General features: G+C 35.8%; 1 protein-coding gene, 1 long non-coding RNA gene and 1 other non-coding gene across 4 annotated transcripts; 2 read left to right on the top strand and 1 right to left on the bottom strand.

The window, feature by feature from the left end:
- Nucleotides 1-182: 182 nt before the first annotated feature.
- trnav-uac lies at nucleotides 183-254 on the top strand. Its single transcript has one exon. It is a non-coding gene; the product is annotated as a tRNA-Val (tRNA).
- A 5162-nt stretch (nucleotides 255-5416) lies between these two features.
- avl9 (AVL9 homolog (S. cerevisiase)) lies at nucleotides 5417-23227 on the bottom strand. Of its 2 annotated transcripts, XM_027027440.2 has the most exons (16): nucleotides 23031-23227; nucleotides 19637-19757; nucleotides 17739-17824; nucleotides 17164-17235; nucleotides 16581-16670; nucleotides 16427-16493; nucleotides 15519-15559; nucleotides 15303-15341; nucleotides 15099-15168; nucleotides 14495-14955; nucleotides 13276-13410; nucleotides 10388-10607; nucleotides 8748-8865; nucleotides 7984-8037; nucleotides 6379-6467; nucleotides 5417-5910 (listed from the first exon to the last, which is right to left on the bottom strand). In XM_027027440.2, exons 1-16 carry the CDS (start codon nucleotides 23112-23114, stop codon nucleotides 5783-5785), a joined length of 1875 nt encoding a protein of 624 aa, XP_026883241.2. In that variant the 5' UTR covers nucleotides 23115-23227; the 3' UTR covers nucleotides 5417-5782. The 2 variants fall into 2 exon arrangements, with proteins under 2 accessions (XP_026883241.2, XP_026883242.2); XM_027027441.2 differs by lacking the exons at nucleotides 17739-17824; nucleotides 23031-23227 and having other exon boundaries at nucleotides 19637-19741.
- Nucleotides 15300-15928, top strand: LOC118242395. The gene is made up of 2 exons (XR_004776831.1): nucleotides 15300-15347; nucleotides 15566-15928. It is a non-coding gene; the product is annotated as an uncharacterized LOC118242395 (long non-coding RNA).
- Nucleotides 23228-24577: the final 1350 nt, after the last annotated feature.

Raw genomic sequence — 24577 nt, 5'->3', positions numbered from 1 at the left:
TTTCTTTCGGTGTCTGATATTTGAAGTAGACAACAACAAAAAGTCTTCTGTTCTTGCTGCCGAAGCACATACGTTTTTGAACTCTCTAGTCATAATGCTTAGCCAGTTTTTAAACTATAAGGTTCATGCACAAAAAAAGGAGATCAAGCTTAGTGGAAATCCAGCAAAGCCAAGCTGCATGGGTTTCTGTAGTGTAGTGGTCATCACGGTTGCTTTACACGCAAAAGGTTTCGGTTCAATTCCAGGCAGAAACATTCCTCATTACTGCTTTACCACTCCTGTTCTTTAGGAAGGTTGTTGGGCAGTTTTTTTTCCCTTTTATTTCTTAAAATTGAAAAATCAGGGCCTTGTCTAATTGCAACATCATGGAATCATAAATGCTGTCCACTAAAAGACCTTTTCAGGGGAAAATGATTGATAGTTACAGTTGTTGAACTTTCTTGATTTATCTACTGTAATGGTCATCACGTTTGCTTTCCAGGCCACATGTGCAGCTTCCATACTGTGCTATTGCATTTCTCAGCTATTTCTGGTATCTACTGTTTGAGATATATGGGAATAAGGAAAAAACATGGGCAGTAGAGGCAAAAAAGTCGCACAGGGAAATCAACTTTACACTCAACAACATGGAATTGCAACTGAGCTTCTTTTTAACTTCACTCAAAAAGGTAAAATAAGGCAATGTTCCAAATGTCCCAACTTCCATATTGTGTAGAAGCATTTATCATCTATTTATGCTGTCTATTGTTTCAGATAGTTAGAAAAGTGGAACCATTGGCAGGAGAGGTAAAAAAAAATCTAGACAGGGAAATTAATTTAAACTACGTTTTGGACTTCCTGCTGAGCTCCTTTTTAATTTCACTCAAAATGATAAAATCAAGCAAAACTGTTCATGACTTCAAGCTAGACGTGAGACAAGTGAGAGTCCGATAATAAGATTGCAATGATAGAGATCCACAGTTGTAAACAAACAAAATGTACATTCTCTTACTTGCCTTACACGCAAAAGGTTGTCGGCTCAAAACCAAACAGAAACATTGGCCAGTTCTTTGTTTCCTGTGTTTGGTATTTGAATTTGACATCTGTGAATGCAATTGCCTTCTTGCTCCAGAGGGAATTGATTTAACTGGATAGTTACTGCCATTAACCTCTGTTAGTCTTGTCTTTGTATTGCTACTCATTTACTAGCTGTACAAAGTGATGATCCTAAATATCACTATGCACTGCCACTATATCTAAAAGTCTATATGTGTGTCACATTAAATAATACATGTTTGTGGTAGTTTACAGTGCACATCCACTTTATTCTCACTGCTTATCTTACAATGTCCTGTCTTGTATATATTCTCAGTTAACATGGTTATATGGGTCATCTTTATAGTGCAGAGTCACTTTAGCTGCACTTCATTCTACTCTTACATCTTACAATGTACTGTTGTACTTATTTTCAATAGACTTTTTCATTGTTTTTTTTCAGCAGATGTAACTTTGTCATTGATTGCAGTCCTGAATGTCCCTCTGGAACTTTATCCTGGCCCAGAGGTCGTCGAGCTTGTTGTCCAGAGACTGGACTGTGGGGGCTGAAATTAAACTGTGGGGACCACCACCACCATGTAGCATAACTGTATATATATAGATTTTCTATTACCACCATGTAACATAAAAACTGTAAATATGCCATTTTACAAAATGGATCTGTACATTCTGTACATATATATATATACACAACCATATACATTGCACATCGTGTATATAATCATAATATACATATATTGTACATACATTGTTAATATATTTTTGTACATATATAAAATATATATTTCTCTATGCACCCGTTTTCTTTCTCCTCAGTTTGGACAGAGCACTCTCAACCATTTCACTGCGAGTTATACTGTGTATGACTATGTATGTGACAAATAAACGAAACTTGAACTTGATTATTCAGTGAACACCGCTATACATCTTTACACACATATTTATGTGACTTAATGCAGTCTCATTTCATATTACATATTTTTCTTGTACTTGCAAAATATATATGCAATTTATTGAACATTGTATTTTATTTTTAAATCTTATTTTTTACTGTATTTAGTTTTGTTTTTTGTTTATTACAGCTAGTTTTTGTAACTATTGTATTTTCTATGTCTTCTACTGAATCTATAAATCTGTAATTATGTTAGGTTACTTCGCTCCTATGCTGCTGTGACACTTTACTGTCCCTCTGGGATCTGTCCATCTACTGACATGTAACTCCCCAGTCTGTTTATTCGCAAAGTGGCAACTCATTGTGCAAAACTGAAATTTAAAGATTATGTGATTATGAACACTTTAGTAATAGATCTTAGAGGTGAGTAGAATGCCATGAACCACTACACACATAACGGTTTTCCTAAGTGATGCCTTCTGCTGCATAATCTTTTCACGTTGACTTTATGAATAGGAATTAAATATCGTGTCACATGTTTCATGATTACCATGAAGTTTTAGGAGTTTGGCCCATTGTAACTTAAACTGCCTTGAACTGGTTTCCTTACTAAAAATGTCAACATTTATTTATTTATTTTATTTAGCAAATATGCATCCATGCAAAGTGGGAAGGTGATTGTCTGAATAGCCAAGAAGGGTTTAACTTTACTCAGCTCGAGCCACTTCCTATAACCATAAATCCCTTAAGGCTTCATAAATATAGTCTTTTCTAGTACCAGACTATTACCACTTCTGGAAAAGATGGAGGTCCAAACTGATTTTTGCACCCAATACAGTAGCAAATGTACACAAATGAAAGCAACATGGAGATTTAATCTCACTGATAAAAAAAACAAAAAAAAACCAAAAAAAAAAACCAAACAAACAATCATAACAGGAAAGAAGCTAATCTTATTTCACAAAATGAAATCGTTTGTTTTTTTGTTTGTTTTTTAAATCTGATTTATAAAGTATATTAAAACAACAGCATGTCTGGGAAATTACATAAATTTAATTTCAGTAAAGGTAATACATTCACATATGTTTATACACTTTTAAATAAGTAATGTATATGTACACTTTTTAAATGATAAACATTACATCTCAGATTTCAAGATGAGACAATGCAAAGTTAAAAACAAAACTGTACATTCCATAACTCTTAAGAAAATAGAACTAAGAGAAGTTAAATATTCTGACAATCTGTTGAACAGATAAAGTGTTATCTAATACTTGATTTGACAGAGTAAATTACAAAGAAATTACCTTCCAAAGTTTCGAAAATGAGATGTAGCATGTAGTATATGTTTATGCACTCAATCCCTTGTGGAGTATAAAGGATAGTAAATTTACAATGTGCAGACCAAAGATAAGGTAAAAATGTTTAACCCCCTTCCTGCAAATCCCTGCATTAAATGCAATCATTTGATATGACCTCTACTAAAATAAGTGTACGCTTTTCTTATAATTCCCTATGAATCAACCAGAATGTAACTGATGCAAATTTATATATCTATCCATGACTGAAAAGGGAGACAGCAATCTCTCAAAGCCCATTTTAGAAAAATGCCAACAGTAATTAGGGTTCTGAGCTATAGGCAGCAGTAGCCATTTGTTTTTGTTGTCCTTTTGTGTTCATTCCTCGTCTTATGTGAACATAAAAAAAAAATAAATAAAAAAAAAGAATAACTGCCTCTTTTGAAATGCAAGCAAAATGTGTTAAGTCAAGTACAGAAGTTGTGGAAAACATGGAGGGGCATGGCCCAGCAGACATCACTGATAGAGTAGGCCAAAAACCTATACCAACCTAAAATAACCAGATAGTTGTGGCATAGAGTCAAGAGCAATTCAAGGTGGAAAAAACAACAGAAAATTAAGGCTCATCTTTGAAATGATGAACAAGAGTTATTATAAAAGAGTTGCACACAAGAGGAAACCAAAAACATATTAGACATGAAAATAAAAATGTATACCAAAAATAACCAGAAATACAGAACCAAAAAGCAGCTAATACATACTTTTAGGGGAAAAACACAATTGCAATTCTTCACTTAATTAAATAAAAGTCCAAAATGCATAGGTGTGGGGTACAACATGAATCTAGGTAACAGGAAGCCAGCTACCTGACGAACACTTGGATCACCACAAGTAATTTAATAATATTCAGTATATACACTCTATTTCTCCCCCCTAGAAAATTTATTGTTTTCACAAAGAATTATAAGTATTGTTTCTTTAAAGTACACGGCTAATAAACTACTATTTTGCAGTTTTATTTGGGGATAGAAATTTAGACCTATGAAGAAAAGCTACATACAGCACAGACATGTCTAAGATTTCACCTGATTTTCAGTTGTCCTACTTGTGTACTGTGTGTTATGGTTGCAGTGAGGGCCCTGTGCAAGTGAAATACTACAACATGGTGGTAATCCTTGTTGAGTACTTTTGTACATTTTTAACCTGCACTCCACCACTGCTCTGGATCAAGTACAAAACCTCAAGAGGCTACAGTAAGCATGGGGACTTATAATGAAACAGCTGGTCTGGGTTGGCAGGATACAACGAGTGACAGTAAGTATATAGGCATATAAGTCTTAAGTGAGATGAGAGGATAACTAATGTGCATACCCATCAAGATAATTAAAGTCCAACCGCTATGGTATTAGTACAAGCATTTATAAAATACAGCTTTAGCAGAGTCATGTAAAATAAATAGTTCATTTTATTCTTTATAGAAATGCAATGATAAAATCAGGTGGAAATCTTTTTGCAACTATTCCACTCCTGGACAACAGGAAGGCCCGATTGATCTCTGGCGTTGGCTTTAACATATCCTAGCCACTGAGCTGCACTCAGTAGCAACCAAATTAAGCTAAAAGTATCAGTAAATTAGGTTTTACTGTGGAAATAAGGAAAATATATTCTTTTGAATTTGTTTGCACTATTGATTAATTGAAAACTAGTACACAAAGATGGGTCTGTGTTTGGTCAATTTTCTTGAAGAAAATGCCTGCCCTGTATTTGAATTAAGCTCTCGATTTTATTTATGGATAGTCAAAAGTAATACGCAGCATTATTTAAAATGTTGAATATTTAAAAATTCTTTCCACTTAAAAAAGGCTGCAGTTGCCTTAATTCAGCTCTGCATACCAATTTTCTTAACTTAATAAAGAACCCTAAAACATATCAATATTTAAATTATCATAATCTCCATGATTTAGTTTTTGGTGCATTTGAAAGAGTAGTGCCAGCTTTCCAACTCTGGGTACTTCATTTATAAACACACTCTATACCATTAATAGGGCTTCCTACTCAATCAGTGAAATAATGCTAAAAGTATTCACATACTCTCTGGTCCACAGTTGCCAAATAGAAAAATGGGACTCAAATGTGGGTAATCAGTTGGAAGGGTCACCTCTGCATGGCAGATAAATGGATCTTAGATGTGTTTTTTAATCAAGTCGTTGTAAAGACATTAACAAGGATATCCATTGCTGTACTAATGTATGTAACAAATGGTGTAGCATGACATCGGATGAGAGGAGTTATCCATTCTAGCTCTATGTGAAACCACTTTATATCCAGTGTCTGCTGGAAAATTTTAGGGTGGTACCTTTAATAATCAAGGTTGGTTAAGGCGTTCTGAAAGAAGCAAGCTGTATATTGGATAGACTTTATGTAATAAAATTATATTGTTTCTTGATCAAAATGTATCTGGTAAAAGTAAAATTGATGTAATAAATATCTTGCTGCTACAGATAAAAAATGATGGAGAATTATAATCAGTTTGAAGGAGGTAAAAGGAAGGATGAAGTCATTCCTTAGTTGTTGTAGATTCTGAAAGTTCTGGGCCTGCTGCCACAGCAGGCTGGGGGGCCAGTGTGGAAAACCAAGAGGACATGGCTGATTTTGCAGTTGTTAAAGCTCCACCAACAGACTGACCTACAAAAGGACAAGTGCATCATCAGCATCATCACCTTTAAAGAAAATCAATTCAATAGATCTGTTTGTCGCCTTCGAGTGTCCTAACATCGTTACATCACTTGCAATTAATACAGTTAACTCCCACAGTAAGGCATGAGGAAGAATGGGTGATAAATGATTCTATCCTGCTTGTAGCAGTAGCAAAAATGTCAATGTATCTCAAAAATACTATGGATACAGGTCCAGTTTATATTGTTCAAAAAATTGTTTCTCTACAAACCCAACAAAGAGGTTTGCATAGGATGGTCTATACCAACTCTTCTTATTTGTAACTTTATATTTGAAACTCAAAGAACTGATCTACACACTCAGAATTTTAGATCTCCATGGAATGAGAATTAGAACACCAGTTTGCATACACAGCTGATGAAGGACCTCTGTCTGAAATCTATCCATCTGTCTGTCTATCTTCTTTATCATACCCACCTACGGCTTTTCCAGTCTGCACTACACTGCGACTGGTGGTCATCACAGCATTTCCAAGCTTTTTCCCACGCTCACTGTTTTGCACTGAACTGTATTAGCAATAGAAGAAAGGATATGCAGTGAGATGACAGTGATGTTCTTAGAATTAAGTGTTACATCACAATAAAGCATGTTGCATTTAAAAGATGCAATATCAGATATGTATTGCTGGCAGTAAGAGTAAAACCTTACAATATCCTAACAGTAAGAGCAAAAGATTTATCTGCTGGTATGAAGCCTGCATTATATATTAGTAATCCATTTAATTTTAAATTTAGATTTTTCAAGATACTAACTTAAATTTCAATCTATATTTTAAACCTAAATATAAAAAATAAATTAAAAAAAAAAAAACAAAAAAAACAAACAAACAAAAAAAAACTGTCTCTCCAGTGTCCCAGTAGAACAAGTCATGTTGCACCTCACCTGCATGGTACAGGTATGCATGGAATAATTGGAATTTATTGCCAGGCCCATTCAAAAGACCTTGAAGTCTTTTAACCCATATAAATATTCGAAAACCACTGTATATCAGTTGTTGCAACAACTGCAGTCAATGCATGGACATCCAGTACTACAAATACTAATGCTTACTGAAAAAATTTGTCAATACATGATAGTATAAGCTCAACTAATTTAAGACAACTGTCTATTACAGTCTAAAAGACTAGCACTGCCAACACAAAGGAAACAACAGCTTTGTACCCTACATTTACTTGCCACTTTGTTGTCCAATTTGACTCTTAAATAAAGGGTCAGTGAATAATCTATAGTACCATTAGTACCATCCTACTGGCAGTAGGATTAGGCGATGTTTTCCTTGTTGACATTTACCACTTGGTTAGACATCACAATGAATAATGACAATGACATTGCAGAATTTGGGGGGGGGGGGGGTTCTTAGAAAGGCACTATAAATTATTCTGTACTCTCTTTTACCCTTTTTCCCCCCCAATGACAATTCAATTATTTGCGCCAACACATTAATGATTAATATTAATAATTTGGCCCCCTCTCAAAAAAACAAAACAAAAAAAAAAAAACAAACACCACCACCACACACCATGTGTGACATCAGGGGTTTAAACATTGTCACCATGTTGTTTAATGTCTTCTATTTTTTCTTCATTTTTTTGGCAATATTCTTAAATGTAAAATGTATGCTCAAATGGAAATTAATTTTGGTACTAGATATTTATTAAAAAATAAAAAGTTATATATATATAAATATAAAAGAATATAAGTATTATTTTTAAATCCCTGAATGAAGTAGGAGTATAAATAAAAATACTTAACACCTTAATGTAGAGTTGTACCCAAAAAAAATAATAAAATTAATTAATTAATTAATTAATTAATTAATTATCTGATTACACAAAAGAGGGGAAGGGGGGCATCATGAGGCTAGCGCAACATCGTGATGTCTGTCAACCACCAATGATGGGCAATGGCATTGTCAGGCAAACCCTACCTGACAATGTGTAAGACAATAATTAAATACAAATAATTACATAACAGAGTGCTGTATTTAGATTTAAGGTTTTAAATAAATTCCATAGGACTTACTGTGAAAACCGAAGCTTCACATCAGCTACACTGTACTGGCCTTGAAATGGGTGCCTGTGAAAATTGCAAATGTAGCTCTTATTACTCATTTATAATAGTGATAAGTATTTACAATATTCAACACCAGACAAAAGGTTACTGACAGGTTTTTATATATATATATATATATATATATATATAAAAACAATAAATATTTAGTTAAGCTTACATATGGTCGTTGAAACATTCATATAAAAAAACTAACTGCAAAACATTCACCTTGTCTGCTTATATATAAAAAAAGCCAACATGCTTATACAACATAGGCTAACAGTTACAGCAAGGGAGGGGGGGAGTAACTGTAAGAAAGTATAATAATCCTCAACAATCCAGTACCCAAATCAAGTACTGTAAAACTATTTAGCTTTCTTTATGTGTTAGTTGCTTACATTCATTTGTAATTTAAATAAGCATCATCAGCGGCATTCAAACTCTCTTCAGCTGATTAGTTAACAAATGCTTAAAAGTTAGCTCCAAGCACTTACAGAACTTTTATTTAAAAGCCCAGAGGAATTTAGTCTTTTTAAATAAGCAAACATTCAAAACGTATTAATTAAATCCCGGGGGGGGATCAAACCAACATTGATTTTAAATTTAGAGTAATCAGTATGTCTCTCTAAGCATGAGTTTAATGTGAAGTTCCCTTATGACACTACCCATTTTTACCTTGAGGCAAGTGGGCAACAGCACTACTGCTACTCTAAGGTCAGATGAAGAGGACCTACCCTGGAGTGATCTCAGACATGGACAGATGTTTGTTACTAAACCAGACTTTGTAGTTGTGTGTGATCTTCCAAGCAGAGATGAATGCAGCTCCATAATCTGCTAGGAGTTTTTCATTATCTGAGAGATAGAAATGAGCAGTTATGGTTAGCTGATGTTTGATCAGAGTACACCTATAATGTCCTTGTATTGATCATAGTTCTAGCATGGCTACATTACATTTGTATTATTCCAGCTCATGCCACCCATAACAGAACTTGGACTAACCATATTAGAGAAAGAAATGTCCAAGCCAGATTGATAATCTTGCTAAAATGCTTATTAATAAATAGAAAGAAAAGCCCATGTGAATCAGTGAAGCAAAAAGGGAAATATCAGTCAGGCAGGTATCTAGTATTGTTGTTTCCTTTAACTCCCATAACGTCATTATGCTTTTATACAATAAATGTGTGAAATTAAATCCCATAAACAGTAATGAGAAAATAAGTCATTTAGAAAAGCATACATGATAGAACACTGTATAGATATATGTCAAGATAACAGCACAACCTTTAAATACTTCAATCAAAATTACACGATGACAAATTCCACTACATATCATAGCCTATATGTAAAGATGAACTACACCATATAATGGATACTATTGCTGGTTGGATTGCTGTCATTGGGCGGCGGGGGGAGGAGGGGGGGGTGTTGTGAGAGTCATCTTTCGATTTTCAACATATTTGTCCTCCCTTTCTGTTTTGAAACTGAATTTCGGACCTAAAATTTTAATATGTTGAATTTGAGCTTTGAAATTTTAAATCGTGGAGTTGACATTTTCAAATTTCAGTATATAAAATTCATGTTTCATAAGATGAAATTTGTAGAAAAAGTCTACCCTTTTTTCAAATAGGTTCAATTTTTTTTTGGATTAAAAACAAACAAAAAAACAATACACAACCCTAATTAACAGTGGGGAAATGTATGTATGATGATATGATGCTTGTTATATTGTACATGTTATGCATGTTATGATGCTTGTTATAAGTTACACATTACACTGCCTCCTATAGACTAAAGTTCAACTGCTGATGCTAAGTGATGACTGTCAAGTGTGGATAGATTTTCCATGTTTAAGCTATTTATATACATTTCTTTCCATGCTAGAGCACTGCTCTTTTGGCTACAATCCATCAAAACTGGCAGGCAGACTGAGAGCCTCACCATGGACCCGTGATTCAAGTTTGGTAAGTGTTGGACAAAAGGTTCAGAAGCTCTTTTTGTGACAAAGCTGCACCCATTAAATGTTTCTCGGTTTTAAAAATGTTTTGTGGGTTTTTTTTGTTTTGGTTTGGTTTTTTTGGGGTTTTTTTAAGATCTTTGAAGGCAGATCTCCAATTTCTTCTTGCTTTATAAGTATTTAAAATGAGTGTGTCTTAAAAAGTAGGTGTCGTCTTTAACAACGTTAATAGGATTTTTTACTAAGAATAAACATTTCAAACTCATTAAAATAACTTTGTATCATCTTATACAGAATGTAAAAGATTTTTAAATGGTCAAATTGAAATTCAGTCCACAGACAATTTAACATTACCAAATCTTTGTACTGTGAATGCATGCAAGTGTGCATGTGCTCGCTTGGCATGGTTTTGCGGTTTACCTTCCTGTAGTGTAGATGCTAATAAAGAGTGTACATATAGTGTAAACTGAGCTCTGATCCACTCGTCTCCTCCTTCCCAGCCTGTGCCATCCAGAAATACATCCTCTCTGTTCTCAGTTACATGCTTCACCAGATAGTCAGAAAACCGCAGATCAGCTGTACTTAAATTGAGCACTCTGCGAAGTTCAGGATCTTGGATCTGAATACGAGCTTCTTCTACCTGCATAGGACAAGAAATAAATAAATAAATAACATTAAAAAAAAGAAAGAAGCAGCAGCAGCAGCTGAAAGAATTTTTAAGCAGTGACACTACAATATTCAAATTAATTACTGTGATTTACAATCCAATTGCCCTCATTCTTTAAAGCAATTGAGATCGTCTAGTTATTTCTGACCAGCATAGGAAGTTCCTTGTTATGAACATGAACACAGAGACCAATTTAAGAGAAAAAGCAACTTGCATTACTTTTCCATGCACTACAAATGTCAGCCAGACAAGACATTTGGTCTTCAAATTTCACTTTTCTGTGTTGCACTAGAGCTATGAGGCTTATGTAACTAACAATTAACAGAAGCTAATGCCCACCAACTCACATCTTGTATAAAGTAGGCCAAAATCATTACCTTATTATTTGCCTGAAACTGCAACAAGTAATCCAAAATAGACTCCAAGTAATCTCTACAAGTATTCCAAAATAGACACATCGCTTCTGGTGCTGTACAATATATTTTTATAGATACAGCTAGAACAAAAAAAACATGGACAAAAGTCCATTTTGAAGATAGCCACCACCACTGTTTTTAGCCACTCTTATCTGTAATTGCTTACATCTCCATGAATGCCTTATCTCCATGTATTCTAGGATGAGGGACCAGTTACTTTCCTGGCAGTCTGCCACTACCTCAGCAATCTGTTCTCTAGAATGAATGCTTCATTATATTTCAACACCCCTAACCCCCACTGTGACAGGTCCTGAGAGACCAGTCGTCTGGTTACTTAGTGTCATGTTGATGATCTCCGCTTGACTGCCCTGGGATGGCACCACCTGAGCAACCTGTTCTTCAGCATTCCACTGGGTGTAATTCCATCCCTCAGAGCCACACAGGTCTACCTGCTACAGCAGTCACTTCGGCTCAGATCGACTTTCATCATGGTGCACTTTTTTGGGACTCTGATACCTACATGTTCTAGTTTGGCCTGGTTAGGACAGACAGTGTGACAGCTTCAGTGCAGACATTTTATGGGACAAATACAGGCAAACAATGGTTAGGCATGGCTGATTTTAATGATATTGAAAGTGTCATTCAAACCAGACAACTCCTGACAATGCTTGGAGTGCGCCACCCAAGATCCAACACCAAAAGCTGTACTGCAGCCAGAACAAAGAGGAAAGGGCCTACAACCTGTAAGATTCACTGTCGAGGATAAGACAACAAACATCCATGAATACAAGCAATGCAATCTATGCAATAGCCCCCAAGCTGATGAGGGAGTGCCTCAGACAGATGGGAGGCATGGTGCAAAAGGAAGTACAGGAGGTGTCATGCCATAAAAATGAGCAGACAGTCACTAATCCTACCAGCACAAGATCAAGCACTAAGCTCTAGGTCAATCAAAGCAGGGATGCATCACACCAGACAAGACCCAACATACAGACTACAAATAAAGCATGGTTAAATAGTACCATTTAACCATTTTTAATGCAGCTGATTGCGAATTTGCAGGGGGGAAAATACTTTTTTTTTTTTGGTAACAGCTTTGTAGGCACAACTATGAAGCCATGTAAGGGAGCTGCCTGAACTCCCATGTTTTCACCTTCCCCAGCTTCTTGTTTCAGAAGGTTAAGTAATGATCACTTACACATTTTTTTATGTACAGTAATTTAAACTGTTTCTTCATGCACAAGTTAAACAAGATAAACAAAAAAGAAACCCAAACTCCATGTTGTTGTTTCCTAATATCATAACATAATTCATCCTATTTTTTTCTTGAACTTTCCAGGAACTGGGAGAATTAAAAAAAATGTAAAAATCAGCACAACATTCAAGTCTATTAACACACCGTCACATGCATATGGAACCTTCACTCCAAGCATGAGATGTTGATTGTCAAAACAAACTCCTTTTGATTCCAGTATTAGTGTTACAATGCATTATGTTGATGCTAGGGTAGTGGTAACTCGGTGGTTAAGGTATTCAGCTAGTAATCAAAAACATGCCAGTTCAAGCCCCACCACTACCAAATGGCCATTGTTGGGTCTTTTAACCCTCAATTACTAAATTTATATTCAGTCATAATTGTAAATTGCTTTGGATAAAAGCGTCAGCTAAATGAAAAATTGTGTGTTTACATTTTCCTTCTTTTCATGTGTGACATTTGGCACTGCTATTATTTAGATTTTTAGCATGACTAAAGTCCACAAAACTGCAGAGCACAAGTAGCTGGTGGTTTGATGCAAATATTCTTAGACACCACATTTTTCTTTTCTAATGGGTTGTCAGTTACACATACTAGTGTTATACCAAGCAAAATATTTTTTAGGAAAAGTGATTTGATGCATCCTTCTCATAAGAAAAAGACTAATGCTAAAAAGAAAGCACGCTGTGGCTTCCTGAAATTCCTAAGCTATTTTACTCTCATCTACAAAAATTGGCTACCAGTAATGTAACTCAAAGTATATTTTCATATATTACTATACTTTACATTTTTGTAATATTAATTCTTATATCGTCAGCTAAGCAAACATTATGATTTCATCAACAAAAACAGATGAAAATCAACAAAAACAGGCAAATAAAAGCAAGAAAAGGGTGATGTGAGGGAAAAAAACTGAAGCATAAGAAAATAGAGACGGTGGAGAAAAGGGTTTTTGATGGCTGTGACTCACTTCTACAATGGCGTCACTGAGGTGTCTTTGCTGGCGAAAGAGGATATTGGTTGCCCCAGCGACGAAACCACGCACTCTCACATCAGACAAAAGGTGGTGCTGCTGCAGGGCCATGTAGGGCAGGCACAGGTAACCCTGACAACACGAAGCCACGGAAAAGCTCATTCCTACTTCCCAGGAAATGGGATGGGATTTTTTTTTTTTTACTTTCTTTGGATGTTACTTAATTTCCCTAGTCGCTAAGTATGTCTTTAAGACCAAGGCAGTTTCTACCTGCTAGAGAAGCATAGCAAGAGGTTCACCAGTTCAGCATTATGAATGGATTATCAGCACCAACACAGACCAACATATACAAGTCAGTCTTGGCAGGCCAATTTAATCAAGACGTGTATGAAATGTGGCCTTTCCACCTTATGACTTAATTTCAAAAGGTGGCACCATCAGTGTAGGAGTTCTTGGTGCCATTTGGTATGCATTTGATACCAGAGGGTGTCCGTCAGTACCAGATATGGTCCCCAACCATACCAGGACGAGTCACTAGCTGGGCCTAAACTTGTTACAGTCTTTACACTATTAATATGAATAAAAGATTTAAAGACCAAACATGACAGTTCAAATGCTAGCATTTCCAGCTAATACTTACTAACAAAATCCATACAAAAAATTAGCCACATGTAAGCATAGCTACATTGAAATTCTCTACGTATCTAGTCATAAACAAAATGGGAAAATGTGTCTTAAATCACCCAAGTTAACCTTTTCCCAGAGAACACGGCACACTTTAATATACCTTCATCTGAGGTTTTAATGCAGATTCGTATCCAAAACCCACAGCCCACATTTCCTTTATTTAAATTGGTTATCGTTTGACTGACCAAAAATTAAATTATTAGAAGAACCTGTAGTTATGAGGCCCAAAGAAGGCTAGGGAGGCCAAATATGACCACAGAGATAGAGAACATCTGTGAATTACTTACCCTGAATTCCAGTATATACTACTAAATGTACAGATGTTTTAACATCATTTAGAGGATATATGCTGTCCTAGGTAAAGGAACTAGTGCAAACAAAAATCCTAGTCTAACTTAGCTCATCACAACACTGGGTATATGCAGATACCTTTTGTAAAACACACAACTACAGTATTGTCTGTGAAAGCGGTTATCATTAAAATGAATGCTGAATTGTGTTGCTCGAGACTTGTGAGATCTGTGTGTACCTTTGTAAAGACCGCAAGGGGCAGTCCATACTGATCCTCCTCCAGACCAGATAACAGGCCCTGAGTCAGTATTCCCTGGCCTGTGCCAGACTTGGGCTGCACAGTGATGGGCACACCGGAGCACCCAGCATCAGAATCAATTGTCCCCACCTCATTCCCTGCAATGCCTACACCCCCTTCCAGCACACTGGGATCCAAAGTCTCCCAGTCACTCTCTGAGGACTCCAGTGAGGTCTGTGATGGAGGCTTAATTTGGCAGGGCTCCTGAGTAGTCATGGAAGGCTGTGATTGGTCCTTTGTGGGTTTGTGGGTGTCTGAGTGGTCAGTGGTACAAAGATCAGTTTTAGAGTCAGAGGGCAACTGTTCAGCATTAGGGATGACCTTGTCTGGTTGAAGGTTCTCAGATACACTGCTCTTGGAATGGTAGTGAGATGACTCAGCTAGGCCATGCTCGAGCATACCTAAACACACACACACACACACACACACACACACACACACACACACACAATATGGAAGGTTAACTATAAAATATCCTCTAACCATTGTCTTGACATCTGAACAATGTTTCTCAAACACCCTCACCATGTACTGTGACACTCACCCGGAAACAGTGAGAGGACAGTCATCAGAGTTCCAACTAGTCTGTTTACAGGAGACACATAAAACAGGACCTGCAAGGTGAAAGTTATGTTTTAAGGGGTTTTTTTTTTTTTGTTGTTTCTGTTGTTGTTTGTACACTCAAAAACTGGTTTATGCTTCCACTGAACATGTGCTTAATAGTAACTTTGCAAAAACTATTCCAGACCTTCTTCTCCAGCAAGATCAGCTTGAAGAGAATAAGAACCTGCAGGTCCAAAGACGAGAAAGTTATTCAGTCCGTGCATGAGGACCAGCCCAGCAACAAAAAATAATTACACACAGAATATGCAAATGTTGGTATAAGATCACACGCACGCACACACGCGTAATAAAGGCCCAACAATTTAAAATGTTTCATTACATCAATAAACAGCACTGCTACCTTGTGCTTAAAATGCAGTATTAAATCTCGTGGAGACAAACCTGCAGAAATGGGAAAAGAGAAGGACAGAAGGTGAGGAACTGTCACTTTGAGGTAATTTCCCATTAGAATGACAGGGGTGTGGAGGTAAGGACTCTGTAGCAAGGTGTTCTCTTTGGTTGTGGAGTTGAACCAGAGGTGCTGCATCCACCCTCCAATTAATAAATAATGGTTATAAAGGTGCATTTAATCAATAAGCCAGTTTAGGGCATGTGATGACACTAGTCCATGCACATTGCAGCAAATGAAATCAATAGCTTGCTCCCAGGATGAAGTTCATATGGTTCTAATAACTTTACTTATCAGTATGGTGCAGGCTTGTCTAACCCTTCAGAGAAGGGTTAACAAAAACTGGACAGAAAAAAAAAAAACAAAAAAAAACATTTCATAAGTCAAAACAAAAAAAAAACACCCTATTCATATAGACTACTTTACATATTCCTGGTTACTATAGGATGCATTTCTGTCTGAGTATGTAACTAATTAGAACTGCTCAGTAGTTTGGTTGCAGGGACTTGCTGCTGTGTATGTGCCTGTGTGCCCATTCTGGTGATATACTGAAGAGATCTGTAATAAGTCTATTAACAAAATGACAGGAAATCTGACCAATGAAATATACCATTTTCTCTATAAGGCGGGCCAATTGCAGCCTGTCCCTTCTCAGTGTTCTGAAAAAGGGACTACAGCATTAACAACTAGTAAAACAACTAGTGATTGAAGGCAAACACTGAAGACAACCCATCAATGAAAATCTTACAATAGTACAGTGTGGTCAGCCAACTCTATAAATGTTAAGCAGAAAGGAAAAACTTGTCACTGCATATTTTCTCTAAGACAAACTGAGAGGCAAATCACACACAATAATTTACCTAGGTACATGGATGATCCCTCTGGTGTGGTACATCTTATTGAACCATTCATGTGATCATAGAGTTCCTAGACACAAATGGGGTAAATTAAATTATTAGGTTTAATTTGGTCATTGAAATAATTGGATAGAATCTCAATTTTTGTAATGCTTACTTGCAATATAGATATCTGAGAGAAGTCTTTCTCATCAAAGTAGGCATGTGTGATGAGCTGCAGTTTGGCTTGTATAAGGCCATAAAGAGGCTGCAAAAACAATGGGCAGATACTGACGAAGTGTGGACAGACAAAAGTCCAGACAGTTATTAGGCGACAATCACCCACATGTGGTTTTCCATCTGCCACCTTAAACTGAATAATTTAAACATTTAGCGCACCCACATACAGAAAAAAATCTTATCACTAATAATGAAATCTTTTGTCTTTATTTAGTAAGTCATTTTATGCAAGATCTTCTGTGCAAGATCCTTTATTATGGCTGGTATCTGACAACCCAAGTGGACAACATGAAATCCAAGGAAATTTTCTATACATAAGGTATGTACATTACTGTCTATACATTACGTACAATATTATTTTTGCTAGTACAGTGATATGCAATGCTGATAAATAAACATTAAAAACTGTCTGTGGACAGTGGTGTGTGCATCTGTGTGCACACACATTTGTAAATACACAGTTAGTCAAAGTTCAAGCCTAACCCAAATTTCTAATTGCACCCAATTTCTGGGAGACTCACCACTCGACTAAGAACACAAACACTCTTTTGCACAGTCTCTCTGGTGACATCCGCTTGCCGCACCTTCAGTGCCTGGGACAGAGGAGAATGTTTCAAAGATCTAGAAACTTTTAAAACAAAACAATGTCTTTAAAGTTAAAGCTCAAAAGGTATGTTTGTATATGGGTAAATAATGCAGGAATCAAAGCCAGCCCAAACACAGACCACTTTAAATGGGTCCATTTTCTTATAGGACCATTTTGTGAGGACTGTAGGCTATGACTCATTTTGTCAGCCAACTTTTACTCTGTTCATCACTGGTGGGTTTCTGCATGGTTGTGGGAATTGCTATAAGGTTATTGGGCACAGCAGTATTGCATTTGTTTTTGTTTTTTTAATTGAATGCATGCCAACATCACTGGAGTGTTTAGAGTGGCATGGTCTTATGTGGTCAAAAATGAGGCTAACGAAAACTGCACATAACAGATGGTCCAACGGTCTCTAATGTTACACATGAAAATGTGAAAAATAAACGAAATACATTACATGAATACATTAATATAAACTATTTTAGCAAAAGGTAGAACTGTACAAACCTTTGCTTCTATCTGTCTGTAGCAAGAGACTCCATATACACATTTCATGTCTTCATTCAGAGGAGGTAAATGAAAGTAAACAGTGTCTAAGGGGGAGGGAAAAGAGTAAGACTAGGACCCAATACACTGGAATCGGGTTTTTGGTGGAAGAATTCACCATGCAACATCTTAATGATTTATTTTAGCCAAAATAATGCAGAATAATTTTTACACATTACATATAATTTGCTTTTAATATATTGCAAGGATTAATCGCATATGCTATACGCACTAATATAATTCCAATCCATTATTTATCTCAATTTATTGCTGACAAAAGAAAAATGTTAAGTCGGAGTACCAAGAGATTACTGTGCATGCAGATTCTTTTTTATTATGAAGAATCTAATTCATATCACATTAATAACATATATTGCTCAGCTAATTTAGAAAGCATAAGCGAATATTTAGCCTACAGCTAAATAAACAAACATCAAGCTGCCCTTGTAGCCATCCTAAAGTACCAATCTTCTCTGGCAACATTTTGTCCAAAAAGGAATTTTGCAGGCAACTGAGTGTCATCATATATTCCTTAATATATAAAAACTCAAACAAAATGGCCTGCCAAAGTGAGCAATATAAAGGCATCTCATAAACCTCATTCATTAGATCACTTTCTTGCCCTCTGCCAGTTTTACTTCTTCACAAGCCCAATACCCTTTCACTCACAGTCTTATTTGCTCCGTCCCTCCTTTACGCCCCCACCCAGCTTTCATTCACTAAATCTCTCTCTCACTCCCTTTTATAATCCCACTAACTATTACTCTGCCCCCCCCCCTTCATTCCCTGACTACCTCTGATTAAACCACTCCCTTACTCCTCATCATCCCCTCCAAATATTCAAATCCTTCAGATAGGTTGTGGAGATGACCCCTGGCAGAGTACCAGTTGAGCTATGCAAGAGTTGTACCTTGCATTTAAAAATGGCCCCTGCATCTATGGCCTCATTAAGCTTTGATCACTTGTTTATCCATTGAACTACTTGGCCAATGGGTTAAAAAAATATATAGTTTATTCTTCTCTTTACTCCTGCGTTACTATTTTCAGGTGGTGTTAAAAGCCGTTATTGTTTTGTGAAAATACTGGCCTTCTGACAAAAAGGTAGCTAATTATCTGGCCACACAAGGAGAATGCAAGATCAGTTTGTATTCATGACCAACAGTGTGACAGGCATATCCATGTCCTGCCCATGGATGGGCTGTAGCATCACTCTAATACAATACTGCTTTGCCTGGCTGGCCCATTCTGAAGTACTTTTTTGACATTTAAGCACACTCAAAGGATGTAAATTAATTAGTGAAGGCTGGGCGTGAGTGATCCTCAGGTTCCATAGTTTCTTTAGCTGCAGTGCTGCAGAGCAACATAATTAGTTCTGGGTGTGGTGAAGGTATGCATCAGTGCTGGCAAAATAAGGGAAGCCCGGTTTGCCTACAATTAAACGTGTATGAAATGCTTTTATTTTAAAAAATGTTTAAATACTAAATTGGTAAGTGCTCTATTACCATGCTTAGGACAAATAAGGTTGGTTGTTTTTACTTCATTGTAGCTTGAAGAGAGAAAAAAAAAAAAAGTTATCTTAATTCTACGACAGTGTTGTATGAACCTAGCTAGTACAACCTGACTACTGTAAACAGAAATTAACAGGACTAAAAAGGTTATAATAGTTTTCTTGTTTTGTGGAATCTTTCATTTCTATATCATTTTCTGTATCTTTGTGAACATCAGTTGCATTAATTTTAGTTACATTTTTATAGTAATCCTTTAAACAGCAGTCCTTATGTGACAATGTGTTTATCTGCCTTGTTCATCAGTGTGAAAACCAAAAGGCCAGTGGCTAAAAATTCTCTGGTTTGGCTTACCTTCCTGATAATTGTGGGCCCCATCTGGAAGTGCTAGGAAGGGGAGGTATTTCCACTTCTCTGGGAGGTTGTTGCTATCATGTCCCTCCTCAGGAATGAGTGGAGGGTAACTGAACTCCACCTGAAAATGGTTAGACAGTTTCCACCGGCTTTTAGCTTGTACTCACTGATACGATGCAAAGCCATTTTTCTTACAAAAGATTTTTTTTAAATCCAAAACATGCAATTCCTAAGCATGAAATTCAAAGCATCATCAAGAATATTTCACTATAAAAAGAGACAGAGGTGCTTGTGTGCAAGGTGGAAGCCAAACACCAGCAAATACCCCATTTGGAGGAGCAGCAATACATTATTAATCGAGTCACTCTGCTAAAAGACAACAATTCACACATCTGTCTTTCATGTTATTTCGTGCAACTGTAGAAACTCTATGAATCAGGATTAAGTATTGTGAGGTTTACACTTCTCTTACCTTTACCTCATGTACATCAGGTAAAGGTAAACAGTTATCAAAGATAAGCCCACATACTTAGGTTTGTTGAGCTCCATCACAAAGGAGATCTTTGGTATAAGACTAACCATACCCATTTACTGCCATAAATGGTCATAACTACATTTGTTATTCTTCAATGGCCACTGGGTTTTAGTCTAAAAAAATGACAAGATCCTCTCGCTCTAAGTGAAACATTGCAAAAGTAGCAACATGTCACCGTCCATTACCACATTTAAAAGGGACCCATATTTCTTTCTGAACCAACCTATTCTTGAACACTTCTCACTGACCAAGGCATGAAATTACCAAAACATGCTTTGTGTAGCACTGGGCATAAAACTACAGCAACAGTGAGCAAACCCTCTGACCAGTGCTAACTCAGTCTAAACTTCATTAAAATAATTTATGTACATCAGAAAAAGAGCAGATTAACAGAACAGTATCTTAACATTTGTAAGAAATGTACGTGTTGTAATAATCAGGATGTCTGCATTAATTGCTTCAAAATTTGCGATAAAGACAGTCTTATTTAACAAATCACACAGCAGTTTACAGTGTATTACCCATCATTTACCAAATAATTTACACAATCAAGGTCACTGCTGGGGGGAAAAAAAACAAACTGTCTTTATGTATGACTTGGATTTAATAGGAAACATTCTTGCGGAAATTCATGCAATTCAAAAGGGGTTATATCCTTCAGTAAATATCTACCAATACTGTACTTTCATATTTTTAGTTCCCATCCACTATTATTTATGAAACTTGCTTAAAATTCATAAAATAGCAGAGCAGTTTCAAATATTTCCAAAAAAAAAAAGTATACATTGTTTTAATGTTGAATTAATAAAATGTGTTTTCACTTTTGTTTTAGCATTTATTTTTAATGTTTATTAGTGTTATTCAATTGTTGTTTTCCCCCTTGCATCATTGCTGAATGTATGATTTACTAAACACTGTTTCATTAATTTCCATTAAATACGTTATTTATTTTTTGTTGCCATTTTTTCCTGCCTTGTTTTGATTTGCACAATATATGTAAAAGTACTTTTTTTAAAAAGGCACCAAGCAAAAAAAAAAAATTACTATTGCTGCAACTACTACTACTAGCAGTAATGATAGTAGTAGTAGCAACATCCTGAAAATGCAGTAGCCCATCATATGAGAAGATCATATGGTAATATGGCACTGATCATGCTGTGCCTCCCATAGCAGCCAAAAAATGCTTTATGACAGCTGGCTAAAACTCACTACTTCTCTGAATAATATTAGACTTTGATTCATGACCAAGGATGAAAACATAATCTTAATTTTCCAAACACAAGATAAAAAATAACACACATTAAAGCACTGCATGCCAATGGAGCCATCTGTCTGGTTAAGAATATCAGTTATATTCACCATATATAGGCCTAGCACTCATCAGTCACAGAAATGCACATAAGAAGTTCATCCTTTTATTTAAAGCAGGCCAATTACCATGCTGATATACATCAATGTTTTTTTATTTCATATTTTGCATAATTAGGCTAATGGTAACAGGCAGGATTTAGGGCTTTTTGCAGGCTTGTGCTGACCCCTGTGCTGTTGTGATTATCTCAGATGAAGGCAGTTTTAAGAAACTTTTTTTTTTTTTCATTTTTATAAATCATCTATTGGATTATTTTAAAACAGATGGATTAGAGACCCTGCAAACTAATGAATTTAGCATTCCCCAGCATTATATACAAATATAAACATCTTGTGCATTCTAATGATGGACAAAATAAAACCAATAAAGGCAATGCTATATATTAAATCATCTAGTCATTATTTAATTTGTCACTGAATGCTGGCATGTACTAGCCTAGATCTTGATGCCAACCAAGTGGCTTATGTTATTATAAAACTGACATATACACTTATATTTTCATAAGCCCATGACTGAGACAAAGACAGTCTTTTTTTATTAATAAACTGCCCCCCCCCCCACAAGTCAAGTCAAATCAAAATTTATATAGCTGTCAATAAGCAGCTTTACAGATGTCCAGTTCCAAGCCCTCAGTGTACAAGCAAACAGTGGTAAAGAAAAGATTCCCAAGAGCATGAGAAAGAAACCTTGAGAGAACCCATATTTTATCTTCTTAAATTAGTCTCTTAGCATAAAACCTGCAGTTAACATCATTTTGGAAGGTATAGTTTAAAAACTGTACTGTATAAACTAGATTCTTAGTCAAATTAATTTCACAAACATATTTAACATATTAATTGATAATGATTGAAATACATTATAGCTGCTTAAATTTAAACAATTTTAAAAGGTAAGTAGACAAACAGCAACAAAGTTTCATCTTTGGTTACAAGTTGTACCCTGTTATACATAATAAATGGTCTTGTACTGTTTCGGGCCATCCTGTTTTAGGCTGTCTTTTCTTTTTAAGTAATTAATATATCTTGATCAATTGTCCACCTAATCCGATCAGTGAACCTTGGAACTCACCAAGGCACATGTACACAGGTTTAGTCTTTGTTACTAATAACAGAATTCAAGTTTATGTTGTATATCTTCCTGTCACCTGACTAGACCCAACAGCCGATTGCTCGACTTTTTTGATCTGCTGGATGTAACACACTGTATTGCTTATGACCTCGTAAGAGCTGTAACGCTAGCGTCACCGTTTCAAACGGATCAAATGTGCTCTTCGCATGCTATTACAGCTAACCAATCTGTTAATGTTGACAATGTGGAACAAATGGGTGTGTCTGCTCATTTTCTATTTGAACAGAAAGCAGAAATCAAAACTAACTGATCATAAAATTGTTAGTCAACAACTTAAAAAGTCGTACAAATATTTTCTGCAACATCGCAAAAACAAGCAAGCCAGAACCATCATAAAGGCGCTACCAAGCTAGCTAGCATACCTGACAACCCCTCTTGTGGTGAAATCCAACCACCACAATATGCAGGACAGTTCCTTTAGGTTCATCCTTGTCTTGACACTCCATAGCTTCTCTGTATGAACCTTTATGTACTGAACTGAAAGCCTAAATCAACAAAAATAGAACAACGTTCGCTCTATTTCCTGCATCGATGGTACCTTATAAATCCAGTCACAAGGAGCGAGATAACTTCCGTATCGTGTGACTACTTCTGAATGACGTCACTAATTGAATAATGGGTATGTTCACGTGTGTCATGTGTCTTAAGGTCAGAAAGACATTGGGCAAATTTACAATTTAGAATTGCTAAGAAAATTGTTCTCTTTAATTGTTCTCTCTGCGCATTGATGATTGTGTATAAATCTGCAAATGTATGCATCGAATACTTCTGACTGACATTGCTATTTTAAAATGTCATCTGTCTTAATACATCAATTGATACATCAAAATGATAGCTCAATACAATAATTTTGTTTGAAACATGCTAACCAATATATTTTTGGTTTGTTAAGTACATTAATTACTTACTAATACATTTTTTGGTTTAATTTTTTTTCTTCTGCTTTTGATTGCTGTTTATTAGGCATACCAGTCTGATCACTGTGCCATGCACATAAAAAATATCATGAATAGTTGGGTATTATAGCAGCTTGTCTGTGCTTTCGAGTTGATGTTTACAATCTTGAAACATCCTTCTTAATAAGTACTGTAATGTAATGAGTTTTTACACCCCACAGAATTTAACTCTCTGACAGAATTTAGCACATAGTATTCTCAGTGCAGCAAGTTGTCATTTAGTACAATCCGTACAATATGTGTCACATCCCTACTAAATTTCTAGTCAAGATAATTTCCCTTTGGTTTCTCTTCTCATCAAACAATATAATTATGTCAAAAAAAGCTGCTGTTGTAAAATAAATAAATCATAGGTAATACTGGCACCTTAGTTATGACAAACTATATTATTTTTACTTTGATATGAATTATTTTATTCCCAGCTAAAGCCAATGTAGCCTAAGTACAAGAACAAGGCACATATATATTTCTTGTTGCTTTGAAAAAGTGTATTAACTTCAAAACATTACATAAAACTACCCGTTCACCATTATGAATGAATACAAAGTTGGCTTTTGGTGTAGTTATAATGTACGCTGTATGGACATGTTTGGTGTTGTTATAGTGTACACTGTAAGGAATGTTAAAACATACCTAAAAAAAAGTAGGCCTACGACATATTTTGAGAATAACGACATGCAGGACTGAGAATATTCTGTTACACAGTCACATGAAGTCACTTTTACCTGGGAGTATAAATGTGAGTAATGCCCTTATGTACAAAATTAGAAGAAAAAAAAAAGTGCCAGTTAAGTTAATACAGTTGTGTTCAAAATAAGTAAATACAGTTGTGTTCAAAATAATAGCAGTCCAACATCACTAACTAGATCAATCACTGTTTTTGCTAGAAATTATATTTCTACATGGCAAAAAAATTTACTAGTAGGTGTGGTTCAGTAATAAAATACCAACAG

The sequence above is a fragment of the Electrophorus electricus genome, chromosome 14 (assembly GCF_013358815.1).
Source record: "Electrophorus electricus isolate fEleEle1 chromosome 14, fEleEle1.pri, whole genome shotgun sequence".
Lineage (NCBI taxonomy): Eukaryota > Metazoa > Chordata > Actinopteri > Gymnotiformes > Gymnotidae > Electrophorus > Electrophorus electricus.
Note: the sequence above shows the minus strand (reverse complement) of the source record. Positions and strands in the feature narration are given on the sequence as shown.

Bases quoted from the DNA above. Each gene is read 5' to 3' on its own strand.
- avl9 (XM_027027440.2), bottom strand. From the start codon at position 23,114: ATGGAGTGTCAAGACAAGGATGAACCTAAAGGAACTGTCCTGCATATT. The intron at 17,825-19,636 runs GTAAGCCAAACC...CCTCCCCCTTAG, and splicing joins GGCCCACAATTATCAGGAAG to ACACTGTTTACTTTCATTTA. The intron at 8,866-10,387 runs GTAAACCGCAAA...TCTATCTCTCAG, and splicing joins AGCATCTACACTACAGGAAG to ATAATGAAAAACTCCTAGCA.